This window comes from Chrysemys picta, chromosome 8, assembly GCF_011386835.1.
Source record: "Chrysemys picta bellii isolate R12L10 chromosome 8, ASM1138683v2, whole genome shotgun sequence".
Lineage (NCBI taxonomy): Eukaryota > Metazoa > Chordata > Testudines > Emydidae > Chrysemys > Chrysemys picta.
The window spans coordinates 17,258,964-17,286,600 of record NC_088798.1 but is presented as its reverse complement, the minus strand read 5'-3'; the positions used below and the strand labels follow the sequence as shown (position 1 = coordinate 17,286,600).

Genomic DNA, 27,637 nt, shown 5'->3' with positions numbered 1-27,637 from the left:
AGCTGTAGTGATTTGCAAAAATGGCTCCAGAGAGATAGACTGAGATTCCATATACTCATGGCACTTGAGGTTTCTGCCCTTTTTGTTGAAAATTAATTTGTCCTGTGGGTTATTGGATTCTAGCTCAGCCAATGTATATTGCTCAGTCATCACAAATTTACTTAAAATTTAGTGTAGCTGAAGTTCATTCAACAAGACAAAAGTCTACAGTTGAAAGCTTCTAAAAATCTTTTTAAAAAACTGGCTAACAGCGTAATTGAAAGTGCTGGAATCTAAGTAGATTCACAAAATGTTTTGCAGGTATCAATATATAGTTTATTATTACATTAAGGAGACTTTTTTTATTCAATCTGTTTGACGGTGAAAACAACGAAGTAGTTTATTGTCCTCTTGATGCACAGGGAATTTGGTGTATCAGCCCCATGCATGGAGATAGAAATTTACATCCCTAAATTGAGAATATGTGCCTTACTACATATTCTACAACCTCCTAGATGACTTCTTTAATTTGACACATATTCCTTTTTATGGGATAGGGAGAGACTCTGGTTATAAAATTTCAAATGCATCTTTTTTCGCCTGTGAATCATAGGCAGAAATTTCATTTGCATTTTTGGCTAGTTCATTTGCTTCTTAGAACCACACATTGTTGCTTGTAAATTTGACATCCCAAAGACAACTGGGCCAAGGTAAGAAAAAAAATAACTATGTAATATAATTCAAGGAGCAAGATTCTGGTTTAAATTAAAAGGCTCTGAATAATTTGATTGATGGGTCGAAGTAATGTGTTATCTTCCATGATTGTGAATTTTGCTAGGTATAATGCAAAACTAAAATGGGGAATAATATAAGGGGGATGATTAAAGAATAAGCATATCTTAAACATTCACTGGAGAGTGGTTTTTCTTTAACTATAAAGGATAAAAATCTTCTTGAACAGAAACAACTTTCCTTATTATAAGTTTTATCTGAAACAGTTTCATGTCTCATTTAAATTATATATATATTTAGAAAAATATACAGGGCCGTTTTGTAATTTCAGTTATAGAGAAAAAGCTCACTTTTTGCACAACTAACAGATGGTTTCTAAGTAGTAAGTTATAATGGAGTTCATAAGCATTTCCTTGTTGTTTGCTTATTCTATATTGAGAATTATAATTTAAATTTCTGTTTTTTTTTAAAAGTAAGTGGAAATTTAAACTTATTTAATTACCAAATCAATATATACAAATATGGGTAAAAAAAAAATTCTAGATAAAAATCTGTACATTGCACAATCCAAATCTCTGTGTTTAGGAAGGTATTTTTTATGTTGCAATTTATTTATTTATTTATCTGCTTAGAGATGGAGATATATCTGAATTCAATTGATAAAGTTTAAGCTATGGGGCTATCATCTCTTTGCTTGAGATACAAGGCTCATACAATTGCAAGAAATGAGATACAGTGTGATAACCAAATCATGACACAATGGACTGGAAATTTTAGATTAATAAACCTCTTTCAGTGGAGAACTAAATAACTTTTACAGTTTTATCTATGGCTATTTGTTTCTTTGAAGATTTATGGTCCTTGGAACAGATATGCATCTTATCTTTCACTTTTCAGATTAAAGGAAGATGATTTTAAACAGGATTCTGACTGGCATAATCTGGAATTGCTGATGATCTCGCTTTAAAAAAAATGCAAAAAGTGAACTTGCAAGTCAAATGAGAAGAGAACATCTTTGCGCATGTCAGGGGGTCTGGAAAAAAAATCTGCACACAGCTAAACAAGCCTAATCACTTGTTAGCAAGCATTGATATACTCACAGCCCTTTATCAGCCAGGTGCAATCTGTACATGTTTAACAAGGAATTAAAACTCTTCATGTTGCTGCTGCTTTAACTGATTGATGCTAAAAGTTTAGAAACTAAAACCTAACCAGCTATTACAAAGCTCTTTTAACCAAGCCTTTTCCTTTGAAAGCAGGATCCTCAATTGAAACTGGCAGCCCACATTTTTAGGTTTCAAGCAGCTCTGTCATTCTACAAGGAATGTGCCTGCCACTTCACAGGATAGCTTGAGCTGAAAGACATGTACTTTGAATCAGAGAATCAATAGAACACTTAATGGACAATTAGGAGAACAGCTGTAGGACTGTCAGAGACCCATCTGTACACAGCTCAAGCAGCCTATGCCTGGACAAGGCATGGAAAACAAAGTACACTGCCCCAGGCGTTAGCTCCCATTACAAAATATCCCTTTCATTTTACATTTAATGTTAATATAGTATTCTTTTTTCATTACAAATTTTAACACGTGTAGAAAATTATGGAAATTGCTCAGGCCATTTGTCAACTTATATCATGTGAATTGATCAATAAATTTCACCACTTTGTTGTTAATGTAGATAAATTTTGGCATTTAATTAAGCTACAGTGAAAATGTGGCCACTTTTAATTTCAGCAGATGCTACCTTTTCATCTGTAATACAGGGTTACACTGGCAAATGCAATCCAGTTGCTAAATATTTATAGACAACATGACAATTCCTAAAAGAGTTATCATCAATGATTTTGGTTCTGAAACAATTAACATTGTTTCAAAGAGCTCATGTTGTGAGCTGAAATAAATTTTGAACAGAGGATTAAATTATGGTTGCACAAAAACCTTACACAAATTTACATACACCATGAATACACATATGCACACACACTATAGTAAATATTTTACAGACATACTCTATATGACACACACACAAATATAACTCAAATATATATGCGTATATACACACTTTGTACATAGAGATATAATGTATATAATAATATAGATACACACAAATATATAGGCTTGGCAGAATTTAATTTTTATGTTTTTATAATTTTGACGGATAATATCAATATTTATTTTTAAGTGTTTTTTCTATTTTTATCTATTTAAATTTTCACAGTTGCACAGAATTATGGGTTTTAAGCTTTTTTTCCCTATTTTTATCAATCTAAATTTTCAAAGTTGCGGGGAATTATGGGGAGGTGTCACACAATGGAGAGGTGACAATTATTTCATAACATTAGATGCTGAAATTCAAAAAGTTAAAGCTGTATAACACAAATTGTATATTTTGACATGTGATGTCCACAAAGTTAATATCCTTAAATCAAACTCTAATAAGTTGTCAAGCAGCATTTTTCTTACTTTGCCTATCTGTAAATTACTATTATTATATTGATATGAAATTTTTTCTGTTGGTTTGTGGGTGTACGGTGAAATTGATGTTTTCCAACATTTACCAAATAAAAATTTAATCCTTCCAAGTCTATAAATATATAAACACATATACAACTCAAGTATATGTGCATCTATGCACACATTTTGAACACACACACACACACATATATATATTATATACACATACAAATACTTAAATGGATATAACTTGAATATATATATGTACACCCACAACATTTGTATACAGATAGTGTATAAAATATATATTTATACACACACATACTTCATTATAGACACACACACCTCTATGTAGTTCTGTCTATGAACCAGATTGTCCAACAATATTTTAATATTTATCTCAAATTGGATTGCTTCCAAGGTTTCAATAAGAGAGATTCATTTCAAGAACTAGTACCACAGAAGGAACCATATCATATAGGCAACTAATGCAAAAGAAGTAAGGAGAGAGTAAAATGCATTTTTGTTTAAAAAAATGTATTTAACATTTTCACTTGTTGGGTATTTTTCTGAGCCCCATTAATACATGGGTCAGCTTTTTAAACTTTTTTAAGCACACACAGGTTTGGCCAGGCAATAAGAAACATAAATGAACATTTCTATTTGGCCTTAGGGACCCCAAGATGAAATCCTGCCTCTGACAGCCAGAGGCCCTAGGCACTGCGCTCAGCAGTGAGGTTTGACATGATAAACTGCTGTATCTCATTTGAGTGGGTAGGGGGAGGTTGCCTGTTGGTGATTTTGTGAATGCCTCTAGGGCAGGAAAAGACTTGAAATCACATTGGTATCTTTGCTATAATCCCCCTGACCAAGTATATTCCCACCAGGATCTACATTCTTCAGTAAAGGCCTTATCACTTAGAGGACAACTGAACTGGATGCAAAAGTGCCAAGAAACAAGGAAATCAAGGGTGGTCTCATTCATACTCAGTCTTTATGCTGGACTCTCAGTAACCATCATAGGCAGGGCCAATGTTTTCCTACATTCAGGGAATACATGGATCATATATTCAAGCATTAGGCAGAGGCACAAAATTTTAGCAACTTCGGGGCAGAATCTTTTTCTTTTGGCTCTAGACTGGATTCCTCAACGTTCACAGCCAGGTAAAATCATCTATCTTCCTAAAAAGAGAGAAATTACGCTAATCTTTTTTAAAGAGGAGTTTCCATTTTTGCAGATTTGTCACTACCACAGCTTTTTTTTTTTTTTTTTCAGATGAGTTGATCAGTGAATTTCCTAGAGTGTGACAAGGAGAGCTAGAATATTGTTCAGTCTGGGACTAGACTGGTTTGTAATTCACACAAAGAGGACAAGGAATCTGGATTCATTACCAGTGCTTTTTTTACCTCAGTGGAATCTTAGTAAAACATGTGTTTCTGTATAGGATCAGTTCAACTAAAAATTATTTGATAAACAAACCTGAAATAATTACAATTGTCTCACTGTTTTTTTCCTTTCATTCACAAATCCTAGTAGGCTCAACCTACCTAGCAGCATTTTGCAGAAGCCCCATCCCAAAACACACACAATTTTACCTCTATGGCTGGATTACTACATAGGCTTTCTAGGCCCATGACTAGGGTCCCTGCTCCTGGAGTCACATCATAATATCAGAGCTTCCCAGGAAAGGATGCTGTTTGGGAAGGTGGGGGAGGAGAAGGAGGTGTGTGTTCTTTCACTCCAATACCCCATCATGGCTCTTCTGGGATGGCATCAGCAGTGTCCACACACACATGCGCCCTCTGCTAGGTTAGCGGGGGTGTGAGTGCTCTTTCCCTAGAAATGGACCCTCCTAAATACAGGGGAATGATTGTCCAGGGAAGAAGGTCATGGGGAGACCCCAAAAAAGGAAGTTGGGGTCTCCCCCTCTCCAGCCCAGACAGTTGCAATTATCACCCCAAGTCCCATTACAAAGGGGGGGCCACAGTTCAGGGGAACAAGTCTATTGGTTGTCCCAGTGAAGAGTAGTGCCTAAGACTGCCCCTTGCATCTTCCCATTGATTGGACATGATGGACAGTCCATGCATTTCAATAGAGTTTTTCAGTAGGCCTAGGCCAATTGCAGGGAAAGATGAAGGACGTGCAGGTTCCTAAGGGTCTGATCTTGCGCCATAGCTGCAGGCTGGACTGGGATGAACTTGCTGCAGAGATGACCAGCGATGGTGCTCCCATCGCAGCATCTAGGGAAGAGGGCAGAGAGAGGTGTGCTCCAACCATCTACATGATTAAAAAGTCAAGAACTCACAAGTTCTAATCCCAGCTCTGAGCAACTCACAGAACTTCTCTGTGCTTTGGTTTCTTCTTCTAAGAATACTCCTCTACCTCACAGAGAAGTGAGTACAACAGAGAGGGAATTTCACTAGAAAGTACAAAAAAGTCCTACTGCACCCACCCAAAAAAGTCTACTGTATTTTTTAAAGAATGGCAGTAACAACAAATCCATGGATCTGTTTCACCAATAGAGGGGATTTTTTTTTTTTGGGTGCAGAATTCCTATTTATCCGATTGATTAGAAATGCTCCATTGAAACACAAGCATTTTTATAATAAACCTAGGGGTTATTACCATTGTTTTCAGTACAGCTGACCCTTGGATTTGCTGTCAAACCAGAATCATTAGAAATGGTCCATTGGTTATATTGGAGCATTTCTAATGAATCAGATGGTCAGCTCTATTGAAATAATGTAAAATATCCAGATTCATGAGAAAAACTCCATTGACATGCACGGAGCGTTTCTAATAAATCCAGATTTTAGTAGCGCTCAACCCTGAATCCATTAAAGCGTTATGAAAAAATAGTTACTGAGCATGCACCTGATGTACTTTTTCCTATGTTAATCTCTCATTTATGTTAAAATGCATGGTTAAAATAGCAAAAGGCACCAGTGAAAATTTGTTATTTAAAAAGTCTGCCACTTCCCCCCCCCCCCCCCCCCATGAATATATGAGTAGGAAACCACTGATGCCACTAGAGAGACCAAAAGCATCTAAGCACATATTTAGCTTTTGCTATGCACATAGGGTGACCAGACAGGAAGTGTGAAAAATCAGGACAGGGGGTGAGGGTGGGTAATAGGAACCTATATAAGAAAAAGACTCAAAAATCGGGACTGTCCTGATTTTATAGGGACATCTGGTCAACCTATATGCACAAGCGAATTCTAGGAAATGTTCTAAAGTTTCCATTGCGTGCTACCAAGTTACAGACTAGAGTGAATCTTATAGGAGTTATGACAGCTGAAGATGCAGGTCTCTACCTATCTTATGACTTCACTTTGGAGGGGCTGTGGTCACTGAGATTTCTCCCCAGTCTCTTGGGCAGTTTGGTCCCTTGTAATCTAAGAGATCACCCCTTTCTGCATATTGTTAAAAACTGGGGCACAGTAGGATGACCAGACAGCAAGTGTGAAAAATCGGGATGGGTGTGTGTGTGGGGGGTAATAGGAGCCTATATAAGAAAAAGACCCCAAAATCGGGACTGTCCCTATAAAATCAGGACATCTGGTCACCCTAGGCACATGTAGGGTCAGTTTCTGGGATAAACCTTTCTGGGTCTCTTCAGCAGAGTGTTCTCAGCAGGGGGTCCTTGCTTTTGGAATTCACTTCCTCTGATGAGCTCCCAGAGCCTGGGGATTGCTGCCTTTCAGGGCAGGGTGAAAGGCCCAATTGTTTAGTCAGGCATTTCGCTGCTATCTGGGGCAGGTGATGGCAGTTAATAAGTAGTACCAGCACCACTGAGCCACCCAGGCACTTCTTTTTAATATCGTGACGTGCCCCCTATCACTTGGTGGGGGGCACAAAGATTTTATACAAGTAAAATAAACAAGGCCACTTTGATAGGCAGTAGAACAGAAGGTGCTTTATTTATTTATATGAGAGGCCACAGCATAGTCTAGGGTTACCATACGTCCTCTTTTTCCCGGACATGTCCGGCTTTTCGGCAGTCAAACCCCCGTCCGGGGGGAATTGCCAAAAAGCCGAACATGTCCGGGAAAATGGCGGCTCTGTTTAAGAGCCGGGCTGCCTGAACGCTACCGGCTTCGGGCAGCCCCGTGCCTCCAGACCCTGCGCCGCCGGAGCCCGGGAGGGGAAGTGCCCGGCTGGGGGCGCAGGGTCTGGAGGCAAGGGGGCTGCCCGAAGCCGGTAGCGCTCGGGCAGCCCGGTTCTTAAACAGAGCCTCCAGCGGCTGCGGCTCTGTGTAACTGACACTATGTCAGTTACACACAGCCCCGGCGGCTGGAGGCTCCAGCCGCCCCCGCTCTGTTTAAGAGCTGGGCTGCCCCAGAGCTACCGGCTTCGGGCAGCCCCGTGCCTGGAGACCCTGCGCCGCCGGAGCCCGGGACGGGAAGTGCCCGGCTGGGGGTGCAGGATCTGGAGGCACGGGGGCTGCCCGAAGCCGGTAGCGCTTGGGCAGCCCGGCTCTTAAACAGAGCGGGGGCAGCTGGAGCCTCCAGCCGCCGGGGCTCTGTGTAACTGACCCAGTGTCAGTTACACAGAGCCAAAGAGGAGCAAAGCCTCCAGCCCCCTGGGCTGTGTGTAACTGACACAGAGGCTCTGTTTAAGAACCGGGCTGCCCCAGAGCTACCGGCTTCAGGCAGCCCCCTTGCCTCCGGACCCTGTGCCCCCAGCCGGGCACTTCCCCTCCCGGGCTCCGGCGGCGCAGGGTCCGGAGGCACGGGGGCTGCCCGAAGCCGGTAGCGCTGGGGCAGCCCGGCTCTTAGAGCCTAAGAGGAGCAGAGCCTCCAGCTGCGGGGGCTCTGCTCCTCTTCGGCTCTGTGTAACTTATACAGTGTAAGTTACGCAGAGCCGCCGGAGCCCCGGAGGGGAAGTGCCCGGCTGGGGGCGCAGGGTCCGGAGGCATAGGGGCTGCCCAAAGCCCGAGCGCTACCAGCTTCACGGTTTGCCGGGCAGCCTCCAGACCCTGCGCGCTGGGGAAGCGCCGGCCGGGGGCGCAGGGTCTGGGGGCTGCCCGGCAAACCGTGAAGCTGGTAGCACTGGGGCAGCCCTTTCCCCCTGGCTGGGAGTGGGAGGGAGGAGGGGGCGGAGTTAGGGTGGGGGAAGGGGCGGAGTTGGGGCGGGGCTAGGGGTGGGGAAATGGGCGGGGCCATGGCCCGTGGAGGGTCCTCTTTTTTTATTTATGAGATATGGTAACCCTAGCATAGTCGTTCTTGGGGGCTGTGCTTGAACAGGTTCCCTTACTCTTTCTTGATTTACAAGCATGGTAAAGGGATTCTCCAGACTGGGAGCTGCCCGATCGCATAAGGGGGAAGCCTCAGTACCAGATATGAATAGCATAGGGACTGTGGCTCAGTTCTCTCTACTGAAGGTAGCTTTTAGAGCTTGGGCTATGCTCAACTTATCCTGTAGCCTGCAGGCCCTCGCTATTTTGTAGCTATGGGGACTAGACAGAGTTCCAAAGCTACAGTTAAGATGTTATTTCATTATTAAACAGAAGGCAGAGCCTAGCAGAGTTTTTTTTTTTTTTAATTGCCAGTCATCGGGCAGCAACATTACTAGAATTTTCAAACAACAAAACTGAAACAAGCTGTTGCAGTTATTTCTATTGTACGTGTTTTAAGTCTTATTTGAAGGATACAGATTTAACTACTGTGTTCTGCTAATACCACAAGTCCCAGAGATGGTTGTTTTAGAATGGCAATATCACAGACTTGCCCTTTTAGTGCCATGCAGTTAATTTAAGTTCCTTTTATGTGCATGAAAAACTGGTGTTTTCACACAAACCATGGAACTGCTACATGGGTTGAGAACGTTTTCAGCAGCTGGCCATTTGAAATGGTCAAGCTATCAAATTACTGAAAACTGAAGGCTACAGTGGAAAAACTAACATCGTAAGTGGCAGGATTTTATGGCACCAGAAAAAACAAAACAAAACAATGTCTTTGACGATCTTTCCACAACCTAACAAGCAGATATAAACAATAACAGAGTAGTTGTATGATTCCAAGAACACGTTTTTTAAGTCATAACAGCTCTGTACCTCAGTTTCTTCATCTGTAAAATCCCTACTTCACCGGGGTGTTGTCAGGCTAAATTTGTTAGTTTGTGGCTGGTGATCCTGGTGTGGATAGTGCTATGGAAAACATTCATCATCCTCATCATAATTGTGCCCAATTCTCTGTTGCTTTTGGAGAATACTATTTGATTTCATATTGGGCCTCTCATCCTCCAAGATGCTTCAGATACTAGATGTACATAGAGCACTGATTAAATGCTCTTACCCCTATGGGGAAGGATAGAAATCAGCTAGAGCAGCACCCTGCAAGAGAGGCAGGGAGGAAAATTTTGGTTAATATCCTCTAGGCAACCCGTTAGTCTTATGTGAGATGCTATGGGATCTTTAAAATCTATGAAGATTGTCTAAAATCTATGAAGAAAGATTTTTTGATTGTCTATTCCAAAAGACCCACGCTTGGTTAACCACATGCAACTCAATATTTCTACTTCTGAAGGATGGAAAGCTGGGTTGACCAGCCAGGATTTGAACTTGTCCTCCAGAGAGTTAATGTATGCTTCAAGATATGCAAACCTGGGATCCAACCCAACTTGTCTCAGAGTCCATTGATATTAAAAGGAGTTGGATCAAGCCCCTGATGTTTCGTCACTAACTCATCCTTTCTATTAATGCACATCAGTGAGTTCATAGTGTCATTATAGGATCTACTTCTCCCTTGATGTTTATGTGAAGCGCTTATGAAGGTAAGAAGATTGGAAGCTCCTTGAGGCTGGAACCTGTCTGCTCCACAGCCCAAAGAGCTCTAAACCACATTGCTTTGTTGTTTGTTATTTGCCAACAATGTCATTATACTAGAATTGGATAAAATATTGAAAAGAAGTTAAAATATGTTCCTATGTCAACAGTCTTCCTCCCAGTACGCGACCAGGTTACACATTACATAAGAACGGCCATACTGAGTCAGACCAAAGGTCCATCCAGCCCAGTATCCTGTCTGCCGACAGTGGCCAATGCCAGGTGCCCTAGAGGGAGTGAACCAAAAGGATCTGGCCAATTTTGACCAAAGGAAAGTTAACTATTCTGTGTACACTTTTACACATTTGTAAAAGCTACATAGAATCTCACAGCATTGTGAATGCCACAACTGGAGTGTAAACAATAGTGCTGTGACATCCTCGAGCCAGCATCCCCTTGCTTTTGTGGTTTTACAGTGCATCTGAAATATATTTCAGCATAGTTTGCTTAAAATTCAGTCCACAAATACAGTACCTTCACCATGTCTCCTTTACAAGGCTCTTCAAGGAACTAGACTTCCATGTGTTGTAGCATTTTATAACAAAGATCTTTATATGGGTCTTATGCTGTTAACAGTCAAGAAGAGGGTTGCATCAGAGACATGGGCTAAGGTTCCGCTTATTATATGAACGAACACCCGCCGTGTGTTTCTAAATCATTGGATGATAGTTCTTCTCCTTCAGCTGCTTTTTACTCCTATTATATGTACACAGCAACTACAGGAGGAGAACTTTATATATAGTACATACTGTATAATATAGTATATATAATATAATAAAGTATATTAATAGAACTCTATCTCAACAGATTTAATTCTTAAATGCTACATATACTTGTTTAATCTCTCATTTTAAAAGTAGAAAAGGTTAGATTATAACATCAGGTTAGCTCTCTTTGAAGCAGGTAATAATTAAGTTGATTCACTGTTGCAATTACTGTCAAATCCCCCTTAATTACCAGAGATTTTATAGCAGCTTCATTATACGTCTGCTGTAATGCATTGTGGCCCTAAGGAGAAGTGTTGCAGGAAATTCTGCATAGCATGTATAATTCTAACCTGCAGTTAAAGCTTCCAGTGAAAGCCTCGGCACTAAATTTATCTTTTTTTGACATTTTCCCCTATTATTTAAAGTAGTTTAACTGAAGTAACACCACTAAAATATCCACCTAACTTTGTAAGTAAGAACTGATGTCTTCACAGATATTAGAAATAAAAATGGAGACAATGGTTAAATTAGAGTGAATTATTTCTGGAAAAGTATTGAACAAAAATGTAATAATGAATTTGTCCTGACATATTTAAAAAAAAAATGCAACTAGCACCTCACTCTGAAAATATCAAAAGAGTCTTTTTTCACCAGAGTTGTCTCACTGAATTCATTGCTCAGGTGGGTAAGGATTACTAGAATCAATCTGCGATGCACTAGTTCCATTTTTTTTAAAAGTATTGCTAACTTCAATTTTTATTTATTGGATTGTACAAATACAGATATGTACACACCCACCCACTAACGCCCACATTTGTAATTCATTCTTATGTTGCAGATGCTTTTTATAGTATACAAACTTTGTATTAATGTTGCAGGTAATAATACTTTGTACCCAGACCTTATTATAATAGAGAAATTTTTAAAACAACACTTTGTAAATCTGACCTTCCAACTAACTTTTGTAAAAACATAACCACATAAAACTGCTGTTTTACAGCTCATGTGTCACTGCTTGTTTCCACTGGAAAAATCTTTACAAATCAGGATCTGTAAATTGAGCTTGTAACAGTTCAAAACAGATAACTGAATAATGTGTCCCACAGATCCCCTTGTAATGAAGGAATTTACTCCACAGAATATATTAGATGCAGAAAGGGCTTCAGTGTCAATGACACTATTGGCAGCTGTGTTAACAGTTAAGGAGCTGGCTTTGTACAGCAGTACAGTTATTAAATTTCTCCAGAGACCATGACTCATTAATCAAATATTCATACATCTCTGTAAATACACACTAAACAGAGAATACCCTCAGAGTTGAGCATCCCAGCACAAGCGCTCTTTCATGTAGCACTGACAAAATCCTGAGAACATGCGGTCATGTTTTGCATTTCTAATGCTCTATGTACTCTTTAGTACCCCAATTCCTAAAAACAGAACACAAATGATCTTACTGATCGCAAGTGTTACATAGTTACAATTAAAATTGCTCCACTATTGCTTCATACCATCTTTTTAAAATTGAAGACAGTGAATCAATTCTTCTGTTCTTTGTTTACCACCAGACAAGTAACTTTTTCCCATACGGATGAAGAAACCCAAGGCCGTGCTCTTATTAATACAAGAATTTGTATTAGCATGAAAACAACAAACCACTGGTTGAGCTATGAAGGCCAAAGAACTTCATATATTTGCAAGACATCAGCTTGCTGTGTTTTGCAAATACTTCATTCTGCTTTTCACAGCTGCTGTAAAATTTAATGTCTTCTTACCCATCCCATTGGAAGGAGAAATAGGGCTGAAAACAAAATCTAGACTCAGGTTCATATTTCAGTTCAGTGCCCATGATTGGCTCTGTTGCCAGCTGCATCCCAACACCCTGAAACATCGGCAAAATTAGGGTTTGAATTTCAAACCTGTAAATTCAGGTATGTTCAGATCCAGCATTTGGATTCTGCTTCTTACAGAGTTACAAAATTCTGATCCACACCTTTGGTTCAGACCTTTTCTAATTTAAGGTAACCAGATACCACTGTATGGTGTTTAAACATGGATTATCACAATACTGTGTAGATTTTAAAACCTTTGCACCGATTTCAAATTCATCTACTATGAACCTAGGGGTGCTGGTAAATCTTGAAGCAGACAACTGTCAGATTATTTCATTTATTTTTAGGGGTAGAAAGCACAGCAACTCTTGGAACAGATGCCCACACTGCAAGCTTTAGAGAGGCACCTAAAAAAAATCAGAGTGGCCCGCCATAAAATGCAAGTAACTCTTAATTGTCCCAGTTTAAGGATTAAAGTTGGCCAGTTTATTAGGTAACAACTTTGGAGAATTAGTTCTCCTGTTTTTTAATAAGATTCTTTCTAAATGTTTTTTTAGATTTACACAGAGGGGTTTTCTTCTTTTTCTTCAGTTTATTTATTAATCGACCTAGTTGTTAGCGGAGACAAGGCAAACCAAAGAGGAAACTTCCCACTTTGTTTAAAATTAAATAAATAAATATGCTAATTCAAGCATCCTATGCTGCTCTCCTTGCATTATTTTGCAGTGATTTTTTAATTGTCTTTAAGTGGAATTGACATTTACGTTTAAAAATGAAGATCATCTTCCTTATTTAATTAAGACAGCCACTGACTGATGCACAGCAACAACAATTCCTTCCCTCCCCGCAACTTCCTGAAAAACAGAATCTATGCAACCTTGCTCCACTGAGTCAGCACATACCAATAAAACAATTGTGGGCATTCACTCAGTACCACTCTGCAGAAACTATGGGATTGCAATAAATTGCCAACTCTTATTGTCTAAGATAGGAGCCCAAACCTGCAACCTTGGCTCAGCAGAGGTCCCACTAAGTTGGATAACCTTATCCACTGAGATCTAATCAAGGCCCTGATCTTGCAAGCTGCTTTGCATGTGTAGTCCTTTAGCCTTAATTTAAATGGATATAGAGGTTCACTTGAGCAGACCAGCTTACGGGATCAGGGCCTAAAAGGTGAGCAGAAGGAAAGACTGTATATGTATTACTCTCATTTGTATTAAGCACAGAACTCACAAAGCCCTGGTTGTTAACATATGCTCACACACATACACACTCATGCTAGAGTTAAGCAAAAACCACTAAACATTTATTGTTCATCTTCTTGCTTTAAACAAACAAGAACAAAAAACCCGCTGATTTGTTCTGATGGCAATTACAACTGCTTTTATTCATAAACATCAGAGGAAGTTTTTAATCTGAAAGAGTGTTTGCAGAAAACAAAACCATCGTGAATTTGTGTGAACAAACATCCAAGAGCTTTCACACACAAGAGATCTTGCGACCATTAAGAAAAGCCTTTTTTTACTATTCACAAAGTAGATAAACAATATGACTGCCCATGGATTGCTTGCAAACTGGGAAAGGGACTCTTGTTTATAAAGCTTTTATCATCCAATGAGGAAACAGAAAATACCATCTGATGAAGGTGACTAATTGTATGGTCCAATGACAGCTACTCAGGTCCTGATTTTCATTTACACTAAGGCTATGTCTACACTAGCACTTTTCTTGGTAAAACTTTTGACGCTCTCCCACCAACATAGCTACTGCCGCTCATTTGGGGTGGTTTAATCATGCCAACCGGAGAACTCTCCCCCATCGGTATAGAGCGGTTACACAGGAAACCTTACAGTGGTGCAGCTGTGCCGCTGGAAGGTCTCTAGTGTTGACATAGCTTAAGGCTCTTTTACATGACTGTGATGCTATAAAGGGGCTTTAAAATGGGTGTAACTAGTTTACACAGTCATAGAAGTGTAAATAGCCCTTTGTGTAAATGAAAATCAGTGAGGTGTTCACAACCAAACTACAAGGTAAAATTTTGTTACACATTCTATACTCTCACCCTGCATCCACAGTGTGTTCAGTGCTGGATCAGGGCCTAGCGGTCCTATAATTGTGAAAAATGAACAAATTTGTTAAAAATCACATCGTGATCATGGATAATTCATGGATTGGGAGACCTTAAAATAATCAAGCACAATCTGCCCCTATTGGGGGATCCTGATACTGCAGCCACAGACTATTTGCTCCATCACATACACAAAAATGGTCCATCAATACAAACGATGCATAAACAGAACACCAGGTGGGCTGGACTTTAAACATGCTGTTTATGTTCATTTCTGCTATTATTGACCGTTATAACTCACTCACCATTTGATTTTACAGGTCATCAATAACTCCTGGAAATAAATCGGGTCTCCAGAGTGAGCTCATTCTCTACTGTAATTAACATAATTTACAAACATGCTCCCCCATGTTAGTGCCACACTTTCAGCAATTAAGGTTGCATCATGATATCCATGAACAACACTTATGTCTAGAGATTAAAAATTCACAAGACTTTCCTTGGACTGAAAAATTCTTTGCTTAACAAGATAAGAAACTAGGACCCAACCATCCAAACCTAACACAGTTGATTGCTGTAAAACTAATACACAGCTGCGCATACAGATTTCTATGGTCATTTCACAAGCAGAGAGCTCCTTAGTCTTAGTCCTCCTTTCATGCTCACTTCTGCTATTTCCAGCTTTTGAGGCCCCGAGCCATAATAAAAATAAAAAATGATGACACATGAAAACAAAATAAGGCACCAAAAGAAGAGACAGACATAATTTGGAATTTTTTTTATTTAACAAATGCTTTTTTGGTCCAATAGGGATGTGCATAAAAAAGTTGCAAAACTTATCAAATGCCAAAAAATTAACAAGTGTCTAAATGTGAGGCCCAGGCCAAATGGCCCTCCTTCCTCCCGCCCCCCTCTGATTGGCCCTGCCTATCATGATGGAAATACTTTGTCAAAGAGCAAGGTTTTGGAGTATGTCCTGAAAGCAGTCAGACTCTGGCCTAATCAGATTTCCTCTGGAAATTTGTTCTACCTGTGTATCCCCTTGACCAAGATGACCACTTCTGGCTCTCGTATGCTTTGTCTTGGTGCTTTGAAAGGTTCATTGTCCCATAGAGCAGTTGTCTTGGTAAATTCTGAATGATGTGGTCTCCCACAGATGCCTTTGAAGATCAGGACCATGGCTTTGAATGGATACTGGACACAGACTGGGAACCAACAGAAAGTGGAACACATGGGTGAAGTGCTCATGATGGGTAGTCTGTCTCATTGAGAAGGTAGGTGCACAGTCACAAAAGTGGACCCTCTGTATTGCATCCACCTTCAATCCTAGATATAGTGTTTTACAGTAATCCAGACTGGTGGTGACAAAACACATGGGCCATCAGAACCAGGTTTTCATAGAAAGCTGGTGGAAAAAGGGGTTATAGTCACTGATCATCTAGAGATGAGTGGAAGACAACCCCAAGACTTCACTTCACTTTGATAAATGGAGGCATATGCCTTTGTCTAGATGCAGAAGACAAAGCCCCAGCTAGTTATTGAAAGATCTGGCAGAGGTGACTCCTGCTGCTATTAGACTTGATAAACAAAAATGCCCCCCTCCTAAGAAAAGAAAGGGAACAGCAGAAACAATTATTGGGTGGGGAAAGAACAGACCTATATAAAAGATGCATGTATTTGCCACTTTCCATGATATTGAGAGGCTGGGTCCATCAAGAAAGCAAGTAACTAATCAGTCAATGATTTGTATAAGTCACTTAAGCATATAGGCCACTGCTGGGTGTGTGAGTAACTAATGCACAGTTAGTTTGTGTTTGAAGGCAGCAGCAGTAACAGCGATGACACAAATTAATTGCACAGTTTTCAGGAGATAATGCAGTAGAAGTAAAGATAATTACTATGCGATTAACATAGTTTCCAATTAAAGTCCCCTGTAGTTACAGAAAAACATTAATTTCTAGTAACCTTGTAATTTAACTTGTGTCACCACTGTACCTGGACCTTCAGGGATGAGGACAACCTGTGAGCTTGCCTGTCCTGGAGTCAGGAAATATACTAGAATGCTTTCCAGACCAATGTGTCAGAAGTCCTTAGGTCTTCTTTCTGTGCCCTAGCCATTTTTCACTGGGGCAATGGGATCTAATCAGAAAGTAAGGGTACATCTACACTACAGGGGGGAGTCGATTTAAGATACGCAAATTCAGCTACGTGAATAGCGTAGCTGAATTCGACGTATCGCAGCCGACTTATCCCGCTGTGAGGACGGCGGCAAAATCGACTTCTGTGGCTTTCTGTCGGCGGCGCTTACTCCCACCTCCGCTGGTGGAGTAAGAGCGTCGATTCGGGGATCGATTGTCGCGTCCCCGAGAGGTCGATTTCTACCCGCCGATTCAGGCGGGTAGTGTAGACCTAGCCTAAGACTGGAAGGAGTTAGAATCTTGAACAATTAGGTTCAAGACCTACATAATTAGCTTTATGGGCAACATGGAAAAGTAATGAAACTAGCTGTATTTCTAAAATAGTGAGGCCTAGTATAGGGCATTTTGAAAACTATGTAGACAGGTAGAGATGAAGACCACCAAAGGTGAAATGTCATGGATAGCAAAGGACATGCAGGAGTCACTAACATAGACATGATAGTTAAATCCATGGTAACAGATCAAATTGGCCAGGAATACAGGGAAGAGAGGTTATAGAACAGAGGCTGCAAGCGATCTGACCAAGAGGGATGGGTGAAAAAAAATTTAAGGCCAGAAATAAGCACCGTATTTCATTGAAAGTACAAGCGGAAAACTTAAATTCTTCCCTAAGTACCCAAGCTGGAATTTGGCCTGGACTGCCCTACTTTTTCCAAGAAGTACCATAGATTATAATTAAATCCCCCATGCCTCCTTCAAAAGATTCCCCAGTTTTCATTTCTGACCCCCGTTCCCCCTTCCTTATTAGATGCTTATTTACACAGATTTTGGGGCATTTACCTAAATCACCAACATGGAAAAAGGAACAAGATGGAAGTTGGAGGAGTGAGAGAAAAGGTAACTAAAAATTGCTACTAGTTCTAACAAATTTGTGCCGCTGGCTCTGAATGCCACACTATCATGGTAGACTAAAGGACCCAATATCATCACCACCAGCTGTCTTAACATTGTTGATAGTTTTGCAATGCAGGTTTTCCTATCTATCATAAATATACACTGAACAAAAGGTCTATCATTAAAATTAAGTTAGCTAAGGTATTTCAACCATTAAGCCTTCTTCACAAGTTATAAAAGAGTAAGAAATGAAAATGTTCTTACAGATCCTAGAACAATGTGAACCTGTTGAAGTGTTACAGATACATTTTATGTTTAACATTTATTTACAATAAAATTATTTCTATTTGCAGTCAGAACGCCAATCCATTCTTCTCATGGACATAAAATCATCCTTACATGCATCTCTATAGACACAGTTAACTTGTGTGGCTACGTGCATGTTTTATTTTGTGATATAAGTGTGACTTCCGCCATGGAGCAAAGGAGGAGGAAATGGCAATCCTTAAGTCAGCATACTAGGTTAAAAGTTACATGCACTGAACTGCAGTAGGCACTTTTACCTATAATCCATTTGTAGGTAAGTTTGCAGCAAGAAGGTTTTATTAAAAACAGGAAGTACTATGCTTAAAGTTAAAACGTGGTGAAATGGCTTGTTGAATTGAAGTCTATAATTGTGGCAAACAGATTCACTCTTAGATGAAACATGTATAAAGTTACTTAGCCCAGATAATTTTGTTTTAGTTTAAATACCAAACCCAATCTTTCCCACTTTGCAAAAATGTTCATCCCTCTCAAACCCACTCCAGTTTCAAAATTTAATTCTGCTTATTAGCTATCCGCCACAGGACAAACCTGAGACATCAGACTAGCAGCTCAGTTATGATTACTGCTGTAAAGAATGGGGCCTCTAATAGGAAATGGAGGGACATTTCTTTTAACGGAGATGTGATGCTTTATGTGCATACTTGCTTACGTACAGACTTATTGTAATATTTACTGAGCATATTTATTCCTCATGGTCAAAACTAAGTATTTCATAGAGTCAGGAAAAAGTCTACTGGGTAACCACTTAAAGAAATATTCACTAAATTAAGTGAATTTAATTCACTTTTGGTTCCTTGCTTAAAAAGTTACTTGTAAACTCCCATGCATTAAAGCCTTTTAGGCATACTAAACTTATTTTTTTATTATGACAGTAATAGAAATTGGAAATGGGAGGGATGTTAGTTTATCGAGTTCACCTTACGCATAATTATTCCTTATTGTACATTTGTTAGTGTTTGGGTCAGTCAGGTATCAATAGTCACATGTGATGGGACTTCCAACACTTCCTTGTGAGTATTACACATCATTATATTCTCCTGTATGAAGTTTTCCCTTCAGTTTCATCCTATTTCAGTTATATGCCCTTGTACCACCCAAGTAATTCCTCGTCTCCTCACCAGTGTTTATACATTAAATATTTGTAAAGTGTCATGCCCTCCTCTTAGTAATAGATTAACAAAGCCATACATATTTGTTAATTTGCCTTAAATCCGTGCCTACAGGCCCCTGATCATTTTTATTATTCTTCAGGAACTTTAATTTGTTAATACCTTCCTGGCAAAGAGGCAGCAGAAAGGAAAGTGTCAATGAGATCAGAAAGAACAATTACCACCTCCCTGTTTTATGAGATGAGTGTCTAGATACATAGCCCAGAATTGCATTGGCTTTTTTCTTTCTTTTCTTTTCTTTTTTTTAAGTGTTAAAGCACAGTGCAAGCTCATGTCTAATTTGTTGTTCATTATCTCACATAGGTCTTGTTCAGTAGTTGTGTTTTCTGGACATACTCCCTAATATTTATTTTTTGCATTATTTTTCCATAGCAAAAATATCATTAGAAAAATGCAAGACAAACTCAAATCTACAATATTTTCTAGTCCTCACTAGTATTCACAACTCTTCCCAAATTAGCATCTGCATTTCATTAACACATTAATTTTACTACTACTTCCGGATTATTAAGGAAAAAATATCAAATAAGATCAGCCCCAACTGATTCCTTATGTAGATGCAGGACCTAAAAGTAATGTTACACTGATTAAAAATATTATTTAATAAGGAGATTACCATATCCAATCAACTGAAGAAATTCTTTTTAAATGAAAAAAAAATGAAACTGAAAAATAATCCCCGTTTTTTGGAGTGATAACTCAATGAACAAATGTGAAAATGAACAATTCAACTCTGGTACGAACATGCGCTTGTCCCAGATCTGCCTAAAATCTCCCTACTAGTAACTCTAATCTCCATTCTTATAAAAGGAAAAAATTACTTTAGTGATACATAGAATATTTATTATTTGGGTAGACAACATTTGTGCATTCCGTGCCTATATGGCACTTTAGAATAAGTTAATAGCTGGTTTACAATACAGTAAAATTTGCCTTATTACAGAGTATTTGCCTCAATACCTCAATATTTTTTTAGATCCAGAATTCAAACAATTCGAACAAGAGAAATTTACCATTATAGTTCATCAGTACATGCATTTAATCTCACACCTTTAATAAAGTTATTTTTAAATTTGTAGGCAGTGTTAAATGTGTATTTTAAATTCTGAATTTGTTTGTTAAAGCATGAAACTGTTCATGTAGATTTATTTGCTAGATGTTCTCTACATCTAAAATCACCAAAAGCAATGTATAGTAATGACACATATCAGAAGATCATATCCCAGAATATTTACTGTCTACCCCCAATTTGCTGTTTTATGCTCTGATTTAGAAGCTGCCTGGGTAGGAACAGAATTCTCAATTACATTGTCGAGACAGGAAACAAACACTGCTCCCATTTAATAACTGTCTATCTGCTTTGATTGGTTGCAGTTAATATTAATAACATAACCTTTAAAAATGGTAGGGAAAAGCCAATACTTTATATTCATTCCTGATATTAAGGTTCAACAGCAAGTTTAATGAGTAGCCATTATAAAATCATATTGCTAAATAGTACCTTAACTCACAATTCTGCTTATATAATTGCATCTGGATTGTAGCTAACAATTACTATTGATATATCAAAGTTACATCTTGAGTAGTGCAATGCTAGAAAGGTATCTCATGGTTACATTATTAACCATTATAGAGGCTTAGGCAGCAAAATAGATTAAATGAACAAGGCTTTTTCTTCAGGAGCCCGAGATTCAAGTTTTGCTTACACCTGGAAACAATCCAGTAGTCTCAAAACTAGATGACATGTCCACATCACAAAACCACCATATAATTGGCAGACTGTTCAGGACTGGAACAGCAGTGGGGACTGCAGGTCAAGACTTAGGCTCATTGGCAGAGCTATCAAGGAGGGCATGTATGGTACCTATCCACACTATATTGTGTCTGGCTCTAAACAATGCTGTCTGTCTTCACTAGCAAAAAGTGTCATCATATTCATCCAACTAGCAATGAACAAACAAAAATAATTAATTACATTTATAAATGACATTTTAAAGACCAAACATATACGACATTATAATCTTTATGAAAATAGATCAATTTCAATATTGCTTGCCTTGTGTTGTGTGATTTTTTTTTAAAAGGGCAAGTGTTCTCCTGGACAGCTGCCAATACCCTACTGTAAAATATCCTTAAAGCAAGACAAACTCTTCTGTACTAAATCTTTTTAATCTTTTCTTTTCCTCCTCGGAGAAAAGGTCATTTTCTTCATGGAGCGGACTGGAGGCAAAGTCATAGTCTCTAGAATGACCCTTTACAAAAGTAAACAAGGGATATTTCTCCTTAGATGAAGATTTCAGCATCTATAATGCAAGATAACATACCGGATAAACTGTTAATTGAAAATGAAGGGGTACAGTCCCTGGGTGTATTGATCTAATTACAGTCGCACATAATTTGCAACATGCATATTTGTTTTTATTTTCATTTGTCACATTAGAATAAAAACACTGCACAGACTCTCAATAGCCCACTTCTTCTGGTAAATAAATATGTTTCTAACTCAGCCACCTCATGAAACAATAGCCACACTTGGAGTTTCAGGCCCCAATCTTGCAACTTGTTCCACACAGGCCAACTGAACCACTACACATATGCAGAACTCCATTAGCTTCCACTCATGTGTAATGAGTTGCAGAACAGTCTTCATATCCTCTGTCATCTCTTGAATTCCAAGCAGGATTTGTGGGCAGGTTAGCACCTTCTGGAATTTCTGGAAGCATTTTTACGGCAGAAACAGAGCACCTATAGCCATCAATATTTTTATTAAGTTTAAACATATACATTTAAGGGAAATAAGCCAGCTCAAGAGCAGATAAATCTGACAGTGGACTAAAAATGCTAACAGACAGCTTTTAATTACATGCCAGAAACCTCCCTGGGTATGTCCACACTGCACACTAAGCTTGGGTTCTGATTCAGGTTTGAGCTCAAGCCCCTCGTCAGTTCCCACACAAATCAGTCTGACTCAGGTCAGCAAACACTCAAGTCCCAGGTCCTAAGGCCCTGCCAGTAGGGTGCGTCAGAGTCCAAATTCCTCAGACTCAGGTCCAAGCTCTGTCATTCTGCAGCGTAGATGCAGCTCAAGCTGCAGACTGGAGTCAGAAGGTCTGCGCAATGCAGTATGGATACACTAGCATGGCTGAGAGACCAGGGTCCAGCAATTGTAAACCCAGGTTTATGATGCCGTGTGGACACTCAATCACGGGCTTGGAAATACCGAGTCCACAAGCCCATGTCCCACAGACTTGGATTTACAATACAGTGTAGACATACCACCCGTCTCCTCAGAGACTAGGAAGCTGAGCCTCTATCAAGGAAGCTATTCATGCTAACGGTGATCAGTCACAGGGACAAATAAAAAGTTTTAATAGTAGATGTTATTGGCCCATATACAAAAGGGCTTAAATGTCCTTTCCACTGTTTATTTAAGGGATTCAACACCCACTGAAGTTTAAAAAAATTGCTGATCACCTTTGACAGTAAATCGCAATACACAGCTATAGTATATGCAAAGCTACATTAGTCTACAGATATAACCTGCATTGAAGTGATCAAACTATGAACTCCAAAAATAATTTGTTTTAATGAGAAACAATCTGAAGCACTAAAAAACTTAAATAGATATTTAAGCAGTTTGAGCTATTTAAAAAAAAAAAATAAGGCACTGGTAAATTATGCTCCAAGTAAAATCAGATTCTGCAATTTTTACTGTGCTCTGCAATTTTCCACTTTATTCTAGACTATTTAAATTCATTCTATTATTGTACTGTGAAACCTGGGGATTAGGGCAAGGAGAAAGTGAGAGACATGCAGACAACTGAGATGAGCAGAAGGCAATGAAAAGGGAAAAAGAAAAGAATGAGTACTGGGGAAGAAAGAAAAAAGTTTAGACAAGAAGAAAGACTGTAGATCTCAAGGGACTGGGTAATTTTATATAGAGCCTTTCATCACGAGGTCATTAGATGAAGCCAGACCTAGGTCAGTAGCAACTGACAGTCACATGGCAGCTGTTTGGTGAAATAGGTTAGTACACATAGTCCAACTCCTAAATGACATGTGTCTGCAACACAAAAGCCATCACCACAGTTTCAGAGAAGCCAAAGTAGTATCGAGACTGAACCACTGTCTCACCCTTAAAGGTGGTCCCTCTATGTCAGGACTGAGATACATGAATGAGGCAGCATGGGAGATGACAGAAGATTTTATTCTTTAGCGCCACTATTCTGACACCTCTTCGAGTACTAAATACTAAGGGAAATTATAAAAGATTAGAGAGAAAGAGAAAGTAAACTAGAAAAGGTAGCAGAAAGCTGATCATGAAACAATTGCAGTATGGAACTTGATTAAAATGAGCAATTATTTCCAAATTGCATATCAATCAGGGACTACCGCTACCTTCCAAGTCAATGGGCAAATTCTGGACGTGGGTTTTCTTAATCAGTATTCTAGCTTTCAAAAAAGTTAATGCAAAAGTGTGTATGTATATAACATTTGTTATAGAAGATACTTCCACCCAGATGTTCACGTGAACAGGAGACAATTATCAGAAGAGATCTCATTAATTTGACATGCTGAGTCCCATTAACCAACTGCAATGTTTCTAAAGCATTTATTTCTATTGTATCTGCTCAATGGATACAGATAACAGAGAGGACACACCCTTCCAGATGAATAAGTCCCTGTGGTTCTCAAACATGTATATATATATTTTTTACAACCTCCCTTTTTTGGTTTCACGTACAAATTTGATCACTGTTGCATTTTTACCAAAGAAACACCCATTCTAAAAAAACATGAACAAAGTAACTGAATAGTGTTCAAAGAGCTGTTTGTTTTTCAATTTAGTTGGCTTACAAAACACACACACTCGCGCACACAGGGAAAGCTTTATCCTGAACCAGAAGTATCATTGCTTGAGTGAACTATGAGATGCTGCAAAAGCATGACAAAAACAGCTCTGCAGCCTGAGAACCACTGCTCTCTCTCTCTGACCAAAACAGGAATTTAGCTACATTTAATAATTTTTGTAAAAAATTTAAAGTACACGGTCAGTAATTAACTTTCAAAGATAACAACTTTATTTTTTGTGATTTCAAGAGTATATCTACACTGCATTTTAAAACCAGTAGCAGCAAGTCTCAGAGTCTGGATCTACAGAACCCTATCATCAGGGGGTAGCCCGTGTTAGTCTGTATCTACAAAAACAACAAGGAGTCTGGTGGCACCTTAAAGACTAACAGATTTATTTGGGCATAAGCTTTCGTGAGTTAAAACCTCACTTCTTCGGATGCAACCCTATTATGTCACTTGCCACAGAAGCAAGAATCGGAACTCCTTCATTAACCTAACCTGGGTGTCCCCACTCGGATGTACACTGTGCTACCATTCAAGGCATTAAGTTACTCTTAAAGTGATAATAAATGAACAGAAAAGTAGTAGTCAGAGGCAGAGCAGGAAAAATGAACAGACTGGAGAATGACAGTAGGATTGTTCTTCACACAATATTCATATGAAAACTTTCCTATTTTTTTGGAAAATACATAATCTATTTTTGGGTATACTTACACTGATGTCATCATATTAATATTAAAGAGCCCCAATCCAAAATGCTAGTAAAATAGTTTTAAGACTAAAATCAGCTCCTTTGACATTAAACTAGATGCTGTTTCAGAGCATCCAACAAATGGATGGGGAGAGAAATTCACCTGGCCTGAGATTTAAGAGGAAGACAATGGAAAAAAAAAACAAGAGAAGGTTCTTACATATCTCAATTTCTCATTCATTATTCTGTCATGTTCTTAAATCTCCTCTCAAACACAGCAGGGCAGATAAACTAAATGTAATGAAACTTTGCTTTATAAACTTTCATTCCATGTCTTTATTGCTTGGAGTGCCTGTCCTCTAAATCTACTTTCTAGTCCTCCATGTCTGAATCATACAAAAGAAAAAACTTCAGCATTAACCAAAAATCTACTGACCACTATATGTGGTTACTAAGTTTAAAATCTGGATATTACTTATTGGTTCATACCTTATCTAATAAAAATATTTATCACTTACATAGAAAGTTATATTTTCTAATGTTGTACAAGCCTTAATTCCTTGCACAGACGTGAAAACCATTATGGCACATGTAATAATATTGTGATGCATCTTTTGTTAATGCTGAATCCTTTTATAGGCAATTTTTGATTAAAAAACATTTGGTTGTTTGGTACCATAGCTAACACAACACACATTAGAACTGTATCACATTATTGGCATTCATACACTGCAATAGTCTAGAAGAAAACATCTGTCAATTAAATTCAAACCTACCTAAATAAACCTATTCCTATGTTCTTAAAGTGGAATGGACATGATTAGGCAGGTTTACTGGATGATACCTGCTTTGCAAGTCATAAAAACACTGCTTTATCTTTAAATGTAATCAAAAAAGCACTTATACTAACAAGAAATAATGCACAGTTTTGCTTTGCTCAAATATTTCCATTTCTTAAAAATTTCATCTCCAAGGGATGGATTGCATTTTAAAAATTCCTCTTCAGGTAGAAGACAATCCAATGACTGTAAAAGGTGCTGTCTACAAAAATATTTTCATTTCAATAGTGCCACCTAGTGGAATAATCTTATACTGAGTCTACAAACCAGTGTAGTATCTGTTATATTCATCATCTCATCTCTTAACACACAATTACGGTAGTTATTCTCCTTTTCGACTTTACATGTTCATATTATGGGATGTAAAAATATTCTAGAATTCTTGTATGTTTGTGCTTCATCAATAACCCCTATTTCTAGAATAGGATGGGTTCTATTTAGTATATTTAAGACTATATTTTCTATCCTTAATATATATAGTACATACTATAGTGGGTATCAGACAGATATTAATTTCATAATTTCAACACTTACCTTAGTTATTTCTTCAGAAATTCTTTCAAAGTCTTGCATGTTTCTACAATAAAATCCTATTGTACAGCTAGGATCCATGTTTTTGAATGACATCTTTTTGGGGGAAGGACAGTGAAATGACTGCAATTTTGGAGATAAAAACATTTTAAAAGATATTTTAAAGACATGAGGAAGGCACAGATATCAATGCACTTGCCTTTCTATTAATGGTTTTAACATATAATTCACCATGCCACATATGCTCCAAAACCCATACAAGTTTTTTCTGTTCCCCAAAACATTCAAGTTATTGCATCCCTGGACATTCATAAGACCACATAACCTAGTACTGTTTATATTCTATTTACCAAACTTCCACACTAGGCCACATTAATGCCAGTCCAAAAAAGGATGTGAAATCTGTCAAAAGTTGGAGGCTCCAGAAAGCATTTTATGAATATTCCCAAGGTAGAGAAGGTGAATGCTCCTCTGCAAAGTGCATTTGTAGCAGTATTTGAACTCTTACAATTACTGCTTTACCACCACCTCCCATTTCCCCCACACCTCCCTGAAAGAGAAATGATGGAATATATTTTCATTAGCAAGAAAAATGGGTAAAAAAAAAAGGGCGAGTACTACAATATATCACAAGCACAAAAATCCACTTCATATTTTACACACATAAGGATTTTTATTTTAAATGCAAAATTTGTTCTTATGATAGATGACACATTGACAGCCTTTGAAATGGAAACTACGAGCAATAGCTGTGCAAACTTCCCCCCCACTACTTCACCCGGAACTAGAAAGAATACATATAGGGTAGTTCACTTCAGTCTCCATGCCCATTTAATTACTACAGAGTGTGAACATGGGTAACAGTTGTTGGTTTTGTGTTTATTGGAGCTGGACAAAAGTCATTAACTCATTTCACATGTCACAGTATAGCCACCTGATGGTTAAACCATTTGGTCACTACTGATCTAGGCTGCAGTCAGTGATCTAAAGGGGTAAGGCTCTGTATCCTACTACTACCCAGAGATATCCATAACCCAGACCCTCTATTAAATCACTCATAATCCTCTTATAATAGCTTAGTATTTAAATCTAACAAATCTTAACGCTCCACATTTCATGTTCTACTGAGACTGGACTAGTATTTTATTCTCGGAGTACTTCCCAAGTGACCGATAAGAAAGGAAGTAATGTGAAATACATATGTAGATGTGCATCAGGCACAAACTCAGTTAGCTTATCCTTGTGTCAAAATAACAATTGTTAAGTTCTAACCTGACTCTACAGAAACAGCAACAAAGCAAGTTAATATCCAACACTCTATTGGTGTAGAATCCCTCTTCCTAACACCTCCCTACTTTTCATTTTTGAGCTGGGTAAAAAGCAGATCGGCAAGAGTACAGATTGCTACATAAAATTTTAAGGTGTTTCTCATTGTGGTCGTTGTACACTATTGGCATGTACTGCTCTTTACTACTGACTGGTCCAATTACAAATAAAACAGTTTACATTTTACATTAAATTTTGTTACAAAATCAATAAAGACTAGCAAGTTATACTTCTGCAAGACTGTTACACCTATTTATTATGTTTTCC

At 38.5% G+C, this 27,637-nt stretch overlaps 1 protein-coding gene across 22 annotated transcripts in view; it reads right to left on the bottom strand.

Annotated features, from left to right (window-relative positions):
• Positions 1–27,637, bottom strand: part of ATG4C (autophagy related 4C cysteine peptidase) — a 91,659-nt gene that overhangs the window by 38,801 nt on the left and 25,221 nt on the right. For 12 of the 22 annotated variants that reach the window (XR_010589618.1, XR_010589621.1, XR_010589623.1 and 9 more), the window contains one exon: positions 26,048–26,167. Coding sequence is in view for 10 of the 22 variants with exons in the window: in XM_065553961.1 (XP_065410033.1) it covers positions 26,048–26,167 (120 nt within the window). In the remaining 12 variants the exon portion in view is untranslated. Of the gene's footprint in view, positions 1–15,364; positions 15,807–19,950; positions 21,875–26,047; positions 26,168–27,637 lie in introns of those variants that run through there. The other 10 variants (XR_010589622.1, XR_508738.4, XM_065553958.1 and 7 more) reach the window with 5 other exon arrangements.